The sequence below is a fragment of the Chenopodium album genome, chromosome 6 (genome assembly GCF_948465745.1).
Source record: "Chenopodium album chromosome 6, dcCheAlbu1.1, whole genome shotgun sequence".
NCBI classification, from domain to species: Eukaryota; Viridiplantae; Streptophyta; class Magnoliopsida; order Caryophyllales; family Amaranthaceae; genus Chenopodium; species Chenopodium album.
The window spans coordinates 72,063,596-72,075,871 of NC_137839.1; the positions used below are offsets into that span (position 1 = coordinate 72,063,596).

The following is a 12,276-nucleotide window of genomic DNA, read 5'->3' on the forward strand; positions in this document are numbered from 1 at the left end:
ATAACAAAATACACACGTTAGTAACTTCAAGGAAAATAATAAAACAAACAATTAAATTAAATAATTGAAATAGAGATTTGGGACCAAACCCTCATAAATTAAACCTTTCACGTCTAGGGCGAAGACAACTTCGAATATGGCTAGGTGTTTCTAGATCTTGTGAATGCGGAATTTTGTATATGAAAAGCAAAGTAAGAATTAAGAGAGAATTGATTGAATGAATGAATGATTGTAGGCGAATGCTAATTAAAACTGATTGTTGATGATAATTTGTGAGAATTGGTGACTGAAAACGGAGTTTTTAATACGTTATTTATAGAGAAAATCAGCCAAAAAGATAAAATAAACAAAACAGAGTCTGACGCACAAAAAACAGAGCTGGCGCAAACCCTGGCTAACTGGCGCCAGTCACCAACACTAGCGGCAGGCGCCAATGGCTAGCGTCAGGCGCCAGGCCTGGTTCCAAGCGCCAAAGACTGGGGTCAGGCGCCAAGCCTGGTTTTAACGCGTTTTCGAAAATCAGATAAGTTTGCCGTACTGGAGGATAAAATCATATAATTTCCTCAAAAATGTTATTTGATTTTAATTAAAACTCTGAAAAGTCAACAAAAGTCAATTTATCAATGCTAATTGAATTAGGAATGAAAAGAACCTTCTAGAATAATCTAGAAGACTAAAATCATTCCTAATTGCATTAGGAATGATAAATCATATTAGGCCCTCCCCTAGATCATTGGGTCGTATACAAGGCTCAAACCGGGCCCAGCTTAGTAAATTGGCCATAATTTCCTCAATATTCATCGAAATTGGGCTTATAATATATCGTTGGAAAGCTCTTTGCAAGCCCCATCCAACTACACTACTATTGGACCCATATCATGGACCAACCAAACTGGATTGGCTATTTTATTAAAATAAGTTTTCAAAAACAGAGAGAAGAGAAAAGAAATTAAAACTATCCGCAACACTAGACTTTCCACACTTTTGCTTCATTCGATTATGATTCGACGTGAAAGGTACTCATCACTGGGTTTGGTTTTGGGGAGACACAAATGGGTGTCTACAATGGTTTATGTGGAAATACAATTATACAAAGGTGTCAAAAATTGATTCAAAGATAAAATAATCATGGTAAACCGGTGGAAAACTATATTTAGGGTCTGTTTTGATTTAGTGAATAAACTAAACTGATTGGAGTTGAAATGAACTAAACAGAGTTGAAATGAATATTTTATGAGAGAAAGAAATCAGGAACTGAACTAAATTGATTGAAGCTGAGTTGAACTGAAATTAAGCGGAAGAGAAGATGCCATTAGTAATATTATACATAGGACTCAAAATTAAAATAACTCTAATGCAACTTAATCAGATTTGAACTTGATTGGTAATTGGAATTGATTGGCACCAAGACACCCATGGAATAGACTTTTTTTTTTTTGAAGGGATGGGATGGGATGGGATATGGACTCTGACTAGAGAGATTTCGACCTTATTAATGATTCAAATAATTGGAGCACTTATTGTTAAGTCGGTACAACTAGTGGTTGTTATTTTGTTAAAGAGTAATAGTGTGTTCAATTCACTTGATTTTTTACTAAACGAAATTTATGTATCCCGAAGTTATTTTTATGTGGGGATGTAAAGGTATCAAAGTTTGACATAACTTGAAACAATCTGACCTCATACAAAATTACTAAGTGTTTTGAAGAAAAAACTATATATGTAATAATTCTAATAATTTTTTATGACAAGAGTTATCTTAAGTGGTAAGCAACTTAATGTCGTTAAAAGAGGTTTTGGCTTTGATGTTGGAAGACTCACCCACCATAAGTTAGGTGTGCGACGCAGGTCGAATTCGGATATGGTCGGAATTAAGATTCGATGAACCGGTTTAGCACCGCTCAAATTTAAAATAATTCAATATGTATGGAATTTTTTTAGGAATGGTATGGACTTTGATTAGAGAGATTTTGACCGTATAATAATTTGAGTACTGTGATTGTACCAAAAATAAATGGAGCATTTAATTGGCAAAGAGTAACGGAGTGTGTTCAAATTCCTTTTTTTTTTTTTTTTTTTTTTTTTTTTGCCTAATTGAACTCATTTATCCCAAACTCATTTTAGGTGAACAAAATAGTCGACCAAATAAAATCATTTTAATTATTTTTCTCAAATAATTAATCATTTTGGATGATTTCAAGGTGAATTTTTTTTTTTTTTATTAATTTTTTTTAATTTATTTTATAAATTGCTACCCACCTATTGTAGATAGCCTGGATTCAAGGTAATTTTTCCAACATTTATACCTCCCTTTACTTGACATTCATACATCTCACATTAATCAAGAGCCTTTTGTTGATAAAAAAAAAAAAAAATACACCACATATATTGCTTAATCTATTGTTGTGAAGCCGCTATAATTATCTATACATTTTATATCCATATAAATATGATTAATTTTTTTAGGTGATCACTCGTTTACAAAAGCCGATATAGTTTTATGAAGTAAAAATTTAGCATGGTTTAAAAAGTTTAGATGAGAGTTATTATTGGACTAAAGTTCAATCCACTCTGATGTTTAATTAGGTCTATTATATAGGTTTTTTTAAAAATTTTGGGCCTTCAAAGAGTTGCTCACTGTTATTCAATTGAGTGGGGGTATGGGGCTATATCTATTGTCATTGACCAATTGTTTGTTAGATGTTAATCATTGCTAAGAAGATCTATATTATAATGACAAGCAAAAACTTCAAATTGAAAAGTGAATCCATCACCAAAAACCTTTTTCTTAGCAACCAAGAAATGTACATACACAAATCAATTACAAAACATTGAAACACTTAAATCTCTAAAGATAAAAATCAACAAAACATTGAAATACTTCAATCTCTAAGATCTTAATCATCCAAGCTATCCAAAATACTTACAATTTGGGAAATTTTAGGCCTAGTTTTTCTAGAGTTGCCAACACAAGCTAATGCCACTTTACCTAATCTAACAATAGGCTTCATATTAGAAGGTATATCAATTCTTGGGTCTAAAAACTCACTATACCTCATTTCTTTAATTAAAGGCAAAACCCACCCAACTAGCAACCCACCTTCATTCCTCTTACCCGTCAAGAGTTCCAACAATACCACACCAATTCCATACACATCACTTTCTTTGCAAGCACCACCACTTTTCCCTTCTAACCAATACTCCTCATCAACATACCCTAAAAGCCCCATTTTCTCATTTTTTGAGGCTAAAAAAGACAACCCATAATCACACAACTTTGGGCAAAACTCCACATCTACCAAAACATTAGAGGGCTTGACACAACCATGGACTACTTGAGGTGCCATCTTCTCGTGCAAATACTCGACCCCACGAGCTATTCCTGCCGCGATCTTTAACCTTTGTGACCACCCCAAGAGAGACGGTCCATCAACATGTTGGTGCAAATAGAAGTCCAAACTCATTGTGTCCACATACTCCATTAAGATGATCCTTTCCCCCGGGGCCTCGGAAAAGCCTAATATAGGCACTATATTAGGGTGTTGGGCTAATGATAGTGACTTGATCACGGATTGAAATCCAAGACCGGCTTTACTTAATACTAACCATGGGTAGATTCTTTTAGCCACCACCAACTCATCTTTGTCTAAAACCGCGGCATAAGTCGTTCCTAGGCGCCCTTTTCCAATGATCCTATGAGGATTGAACCGATCCGTGGCGCTATCAATTTCCGATAAGGGATAATTCGTTGCACTAGGCTTGATGATAGTCGTCGCCTCGAAATCTTTACTAGGCTTGAATTGTTTTTTCCTACAAAGAAAGAAAAGAATTATGGATAAAAGAACGATTGAAATTGAAAGAAAAGAAAGAGTGAAAGCATAGAATATGTGATTTCCATGATAAAAACTCATTGTTGAAAGAATTTGATCATAACATAAAGTGTTTAAAGGCTTATATACGAAGAAACTAAGTAAAAGGACTTAAAAGACGGTGCATCTATAGTTTGACAATAAGATTGTGTACACTTTGAAAAAAGTTTGGAATTTTGTTATTTTATAAAATTTGGAATTTTTCTTCATATAATTTAAAAATTTTATAATGTTTTGGTGAATGGTTGGTGATCGCTCTCTTGCACATACTAACAAAAAGCAATGGATTACAACTCTCTTCTTGGTAGGGAACATTTAAATGTCTAACTACCATAGAAAATAAGAAATATACATATAGTTTTTGTTGTATTAATAAATTGATGTTTTACCCAAACTAAATTATTTCCACTTAGTTGGACTCTTTCTTCTGGTATCAAGTCATTGATTTTAGCTACTTTAAATAAATAAAATTGTAATAAACGATTAGTCACAACCATTAGCATTGATTAAGGAATTAACGAGTAAATAATATAATGGTACATAAGATTGAGAGTGAAAGATATATAGTCTTAGAGACTAATGCATATATTAATTTGATATATCAATCCGATGTTAAAATCCTTCCTTTTGTTTTCTATCTCAATTGTTGAATCAAACTTGCCTAAGACCAAGAATAATTAGTTAACACTACTACAAGATTTAGATGAAACCTACTAAATTTTTGGGTTTTCTTTTTAAAGGAAATAAAAGGCATATTGTTGTTAATTGTTATATACTCTTAGAAAATTGCATTATTTTGAAACAAAATATACATAATTAATTATTAATAATAATATTTTTAACAAAGTTTACATTATAAATATTTATTAATAAATATGTAACAATATATTTTATAATAAATTTTATTTTAATATGTCAAAAAATTATGATGAAAATTGGTACATAAATCATAAAAAAAGTCAAATGTGTTAATTATTCAAGAAAGAAGGAGTACTTCACAACACATAAACCTCGAGCATAAACCGTGTTGGAATAAAGCAAGAATTGACACGATAAATTTATTACCTCAAGTTCTAGAAAAAAATCCAACCCCTTCCCCCCCCCCCCAACCAACCAGCCCTCCCTTTGCCCGCGCCCAGCCCTCCCCCACTAGCCGGCGACGTGCAACCACCCCACGCCCAAACTGTTTGGCTTTTTGGTGGTTTTTGGTGGACTAAAGCTAAACCTATGTAGAGAAGATGCCATTTGGGGTTGAGATTTCTCCAGCAAGAACCCATAACTTTAATTTTGACTCGTTCAAATTTAGAGTTTCATCTTCTCCATTTCCCATTCATTTCTTGATCATATTGATCACAACTGCAGCTGGGATTACAATAATCAATCCATAAACAAAGACTTGTCATTTCTTCCAGTAATCAACACTCATCTTTGAGCTTAATTTGGGATTTAATTTATTGGGTATCAAGTTCTAATTTCTAATCCAAATCGTTAGGTAGTTTAGGGTTTATGAGGCTGACGAACAAGGAGGGGGGGCCAGATTTCGGGGTGATTTGGGGTTTGGTTGGGGTTGGGGTTGAGGCCAGGGTGGGGCGTTTGTCCGTACCACTATGTCAAGAAATCCCAAGCATACAACCCACAACCACAATTATGACTACAAGAATTCGCCGGAATCCCTCAATTAGCACCGTTAGACGTGAAAAAACCAATTCCAATCGTGAACTCATGCTAGACTTGTAACAACAATGATTTCATACAACAGTGTAAAGAATTGGACTACTCACGCATACTACTTGTTCTTTCCCATATCCGATTATAGTCTGCATCAAGCCGTCCTAAAACACTACTTCCTCATCGGCCAAGGATACCCTATGTAGACGATTGGATAAGACAACAGACGATGTTCCATTAGTTCGCCTAGGCTTCTCGACCCAAATTGGTCGGAATCCCCAAACTCACACAGGTTCTCTATCAACGAATATTTGTCGTGTTGTACAATTGCTTCGCCGAGTGAATACCCGAACTACGAGTCTTGCAACAACAAAAGACGTTACATAAAATATAGTTGAAACACCCTAAACTAACATAAAGTATAATGTCAATGGTTGGACGATTAATCGAAGGCAAGACGAACGATATTAGCTTCATAGATTCAAGATCGCGCCGCATTGTTCCAAGCATATGGCCAGGTCAACATTTCGGTCTCAAAGCTATGACACCGTCATATTTTTCGCAATAGTTATTCAACATTGAATTTCCCACCTTCCCCAATAGATTTTTATATATACCTCTTGTAAAATTCTAGTTTACACGCGACAGACATAACACAATAATGGCTCAAACTTGTGAAAATGTGATATTAACGCCGGGTTTTTTTTTTTTTTTTGAATCCAAAGAATGGGTATTAATCTACATTTTGACACTAGTGTTTTTTTTTTAGGTTCAGGACCGGGACCGAGAGTGTGGTGATTCACCTCAAAACAGGGTGATGGGGGGACATTTTGCGTTGATGGTGATGATGGAATGAAGTAAATGATTGTTTACATGAGATAAGATATGATACTTACATTACAAACATGAATAGTTTGTTCAAATTTATCAATCAACCCATCACATCATATCAATCAACACACATGTGAATAGTACTCCCCCTGTCCCCAAATGATAGTCCCTTAAGGGAAAAAATCACGGGAATTAAGTAACTTAACTAAGAAGCACAACTCTATGGGGAAAAGAAACTGATAATGATTAGCAAATAAATTCTAGAGAGAGAAAGTGTTTTTGCTTTGCTTTTTCTGCTTTTTAGAAGAAACCAAAGGGTTTTATTTGCTTTTTAGAGGGAAAACGGGGACATAAAAATTTAATGCCAGAGGAGAGAGGAAGAGTGTAGAAATTTAGGAGAAAATGGCACAGAAATCTGAGGAAATTACGGGGGTAAAATGGGAAGGACAGAGTAAAAGGATAAAAAATGAGGGTATTTTGGTAAAACTGAAATATTAATGCAACTTGAAAAAAGCAAAGGGGACTATCAATTTGGGACTGAAAATAGGCCATAAAGGACTATTATTTGGGGACGGAGGGAGTAAGTAATATAATTATCCATAGTTACTATTGTCAAATCAATCATCACATCACATCATATCATATGTTCTTTTCCATTACTATTGTCAAATTACTTCACTATTATGGTTATATACTTATATTACATCATTTTACCTAAAATTCATAATTATACTTTTATGACATTATTATTGTCAAGTCACATCATATTATGACATCACATTATTATAAATATAATTATCTCATAATATGACATCATTATTGTCAAGTCACATCACTTCAATATACTTTTATGACATCATTATATTTATATGACATCATTATAATCAAGTCACATCACATTATTACACTTATACGACATCATTATAATTCAAAATTTCATGAATTACTAAGTTAAAACTCATTCTTGGTACTTAATTTTTAGACGTCTTTATCGATGTTTTATTGTTTCAAACCTCCTTATACGACTTAAGGAGTCACCCATGCATTAAGTTCATTTTTTTAAAATGTCAAAATTGACTCGAAATCGTGTATAAAAATTGCCGAGATGCTTACCATGGATCTTAATACACCCCGGGAGTTCATTTGGACAAACTTCCACTTTTTTTTGACTCGGAAATAAAAATTGCCGAGATGCTTACCATGGATCCTAATACACCCCCAGAGTCCATTTGGGTGGGTCCAACCATCCAATATGCCTTTAAATGAGCAATTTACCCGTTTGCAACTAGCACCGATTTCAGAAACTCACGCTTATCACAGACATTTATGACAACATATAATGGTCATATATTGTTCCAAACAACATTATATGACCTTGAGATGTATCCCATTGTATCTCAAGACTTTTCGACACCGGGTCTCGAAACCTCCAAAATTCCTCATAAAACGTGGATAATAGTCTTTAATTTTGGAAATTTTTGACTTTTTTTGCTCGGAAATATAAATTGCCGAAATGTTTACCATGGTCTCTAATACCCTCCAGGAGTCTAATTGGATGGGTGAAACCATCCAATTTGCTTCTAAGGGCCTGATTTGATTACTGAACTGAGTTGAACTGAACTTATTGGAGCTAAACTGAATATTTCATGAGAGAAGGAAATTAAGAACTCAACTTATTGGAACTGAACTAAACTGAAAATAAGCTGAAGAGAACAGGCCTTAAACAGTCAATTTACCCGTTTACAACTTCCACCGATTTCATAAACTCAAGCTTACCACAGACATTAATGACAACATATAGTGATCATATATGGTTCCAAACGGCATTATATGACCCCGAGATGTATCCCCTAATATCTCAAGACTTTTTGACACCGGGGCCCAAAACCTCCAAAATTCCTTAAAAACGTGGATAATAACCTTCAATTTAGGAAAATTTTGACTTTTTTTCGCCCAAAAATAAAAATTGTCGAGATATTTACCATGGTCCCTAATACCCTCCGGGAGTCCAATTGGGTGGGTGGAACCATCCGATTTGCCTCTAAACAATCAATTAACTCGTTTTCGTACATGCCTCTTATAATGGCTATAAGCTTTCACGGGACCTTTACGCAGCCGAATAATGGTCATATATGGGCTGAAACAATATTATATGGCCCCGAGATGCATCTCGTTCTGTTACGTGAATTTCCTGCACCAAGTCCCGACACCTCCTAAATCACTCAGATTTCGTGTATTATAGCCTTCATATTTGGCTTCTGTATATCACTTTTCCACCCGGCGAGATTATGCATCTAAGTACTTCCATGGGTTCCCAAAGGACTTTGGGAGTCATAAATAGTGTCTGAAACCATCTCATTTATCCTTAATCATCATGTCTCAAGCCAAAGTCGACATACCCTTAAATGACAAAAAATATCTCCATTGGAGCGAAGGGAAAGAGAGGAGGTAAGGGAGGGGGAGCTGGGCGCCGACACATGGGGAGAGTGGGCTTGTGGCTGGGGGAGGGGTTGGTTATTATTTTTTTTACAAAAAAATTATTATTTTTGTAATAATTTAATTATTAAAAATATATAAAAAAAACTAACTATGGTTAAAAAAAATTATTAAGATGGTTAATATAATTGGTAACACAATGTTAATAATAAAAAAAAAGTTGACTTTTTATCAAAGGAAAAAAGATAAATTTGGTTTTTTTTTTTTTTTTTTGTTGGTATTTAGTGAACTATAATGACGAATGATGAGAATCGATTCCAAGATTCCCTTAAATTGGGTGAAAAGCTCTAACCACATGAGCTATACCCCAAGTCCCCAGTCTCGCGATTAAATTTGATACTATGAAAGAAAATTTTCCTTTATTTTTTTGGCTTACTTTATAATAAATGTTCCTACTCTGCACTTCTGCTGTATGTAATAAAATATTATTTAGGTCTATGTTTATGTATGTTATTCAAGTTGTATAAAAGCCAAAATGTTCCAATTAAATAGGAACATAAGATTGTAAGAAGAGTTTGAAAGGCAAGAGTTGTTAGTTGTTACCAACAAATACTCGTAGAAACGAATCATCATTTCAATCCTCAACCTTCTCCCACAAATCCCCAATACAATTCCCCAATGGCCCAACCTACTGATATGCTCTTGCAAATACTTTGTTGGGTGTCGATGTAACATTTTGTCTCAAGGGTCTCAAGGTGTGGGTTTACAATTATTCCTTCTGTTTCAAAATAAATGTTCTATGATAGGCACAATCATCAATACGAATTTGGACCAATGATATAATTGATTTATACATGAGGCGACGATACGAGCAAACAAATAACAAACAAGGTGAAGAGAATCGGTTCTAATTTGAGCTTATCTTAACTAAATTTATCATAATCTATCTAAATTCATACACTTATTTTAATTATAACTAGAACTTGAATGACCCTTATTAACCTTTATCAAAATCCTTATGTTCCCCTTATTTTCACTTAATTTAGAAAAATAAATACATATAAGAGTTAAGAAGTTCAAATAAGATTTGCATGAAAACATATACTCACCTCCATTTTTTTTAGTTAATACGTACTCTGTATTTCTTTTTAGGAAGGTTTTTTTTAGTTGATACATTTCCTTTTGGGATATGTTTTTTACTTTCCATTTACTATTTACCCCACTCAGGGCCGTCTCAAATAATTTGAAGGCCCTGTTCTAATTATAATTAAGAGGCCCTAAATTTTTTTTTTTCTTTTTGAAGATTAATTTGGGTTTCTTGAAACTTAAAATTTATTTAATTAATCCATAATACTCCACTGTTTATCTGATGTCGGACTTAATTTTGGCCATAAAATAAAACTTGTATAATGTCATTAATAATTACTCCGTAATATTAATCTTTGTTTCCTCGGCTGTCGGCATTGTGGAAGTCGCAGCAGGGTGATCACACCTCTGCTTGGCTTTGGGCAGTCCCTATTTCTGAATTGGGTCAGACGATGAACGCTAAGACATACCGATGTGTGCTATGTTATCGGATGGGTGTTCCATTGTTCTCTGTCTCGATACTGTATGTGCTATGCTTGCTCTCAGCTTTTTCCCGGGGATGTATTCGGCGACCATGCGGTGTCGTGTACTGGCATTGTAGGTATTAAACATCGGCACAATGTTGTTCGGGATACATTTGTTGATATTTGCTACAGATCCGGGATTTCAGCAAGAAAGGAGGTTGACATAGGATTGTCCGGAGGGAATAACGGGGCCCTCAGACCTGCCGATGTGTTACTTTATTCATGGGATCATGGTTGTGATGTATGTGTCAACTTCACAATGTCTTCTCCTTTGAAACAGACAGGGCTATCTGACTTTGTTCCGGGACGGGTTGTGGCTGATGCGACTCATCGAAAGCGGGTTAAGTATGAAGCTCGTTGTCTGGCGATTGGATATGGTTTCATTCTCTTCTCCTTTTCTTCGCTTGGGGATTTAGAGAAGGAGGCTATTGCGTAGCTGAAGCGGATTCAAAGGTTCTCGATGGCGCAAGAAATTGGGGCTCGTGCTGCAGCTCATATATTCACTAGGGTAGGCTTTGCTATAGCTAGAGGAGTGGGGACCCAGATTGTATCTCGGCTTCTCACTAATTAATTGTAGGTTGTGTGACTTTTGTTTTTGAGATATAATAATAATAATAATAATAATAATAATAATAATAATAATAATAATAATAATGTTAGTCCAACATGTTCTGTTAATGAACCGAGCCTTGAAAATTGAGCTCGGCTCAAGCTCGAGTGCTTCAAAAAGTGGAGCTCGGCTCGTGGCTCGTTATTGTCTCGAGTCATTATAAGCTTGAAATTGAAATGCTTACCCAAACAACCCAAGGCACAAATTTTAATAGTGGGCTGTTGAGTGTTGACCTCTTGTTATTGCTTTTATTTACTTTTTCTTTGACAAGATGCTTATTAACTTATTTAAACGTAAAAATACATATATTATTTATAAAAAAATCTTCGAGCCTCTTGCAATCTTTTCGAACCGAGCCTAGCCTGGCTCGTGTATTGTCTCGTTTAGTCTTGAGCTGAATCCGAACTCGAGCCTAACATTGACCAATCGGAGCTCGAACAGTTCACAAGCAACCTCAACGGAAAATTAGCAATAAATGAAATTTTGAAGTTTTGTCAACTTTATGGGGGTAATTTAGTTCTAGGAATCTGGTATAGTTGTGTTTATTTAGCTCTGATTTGTGTGAATACAAGAATTCAGAGGAAATGGATTTTTTTTATATGTTTTTAACAATTGGGCTCCGAAAATGTTGAGTCCTCAATATTACGGGGCCTTGTGCTAAGGGTCTGTTTGCACAAGCCCTTAGCCAGACCCTTAGCCGGCCCTGGCCCCACTTACTTTATCATTCTCTATCACTCTCTCCTCTCCTTGATATATACAAGTATATGTCTAAATTGAACGCGTCAAAATATAAACAGAGGAAGTATACGTTGATTTTTTTTTATTTTTTATTATTATTTTTTTTTTTGACAAAAGAGGAAGTATACGTTATGGTAAAAATTAATATATGAGAGCTACATAAGGTCATTTTACAACTAACATATTACATTCCATTTTAAAGAAAGAGTTGATATTTTGAGAACAAGTTTAGAGTATCAACCTCAGTTATATACATACTAATATATATATATATATATATATATTACATTCCATTTTAAAGGAAGAGTTGATATTTTGAAATCAAGTTAATATTTCCTAATAAATTATACCTTTTTTTTTTTTTTTTTTAACACTTTAATTATGCATTGTTCGCAAACTTGACATGAAAATTTTATATTCTTTACTTATGTATAATGAATATATAAGTGACGAATAATACATTGACAAGCATTAAAACAAAGTGTGACAAGTAAAAAAAGAGAAAGTATAACGT

General features: G+C 34.4%; 1 protein-coding gene across 1 annotated transcript; it reads right to left on the reverse strand.

The window, feature by feature from the left end:
• Positions 1 to 2,770: 2,770 nt before the first annotated feature.
• On the reverse strand, positions 2,771 to 4,096 carry LOC145635184 (phytosulfokine receptor 1-like). The gene has a single exon (XM_081686471.1). It carries the CDS (start codon positions 3,909 to 3,911, stop codon positions 2,898 to 2,900), a length of 1,014 nt encoding a protein of 337 aa, XP_081542597.1. The 5' UTR covers positions 3,912 to 4,096; the 3' UTR covers positions 2,771 to 2,897.
• Between the last annotated feature and the right edge of the window lie 8,180 nt (positions 4,097 to 12,276).

Bases quoted from the DNA above. Each gene is read 5' to 3' on its own strand.
- LOC145635184 (XM_081686471.1), bottom strand. From the start codon at position 3,911: ATGAGTTTTTATCATGGAAATCACATATTCTATGCTTTCACTCTTTCT.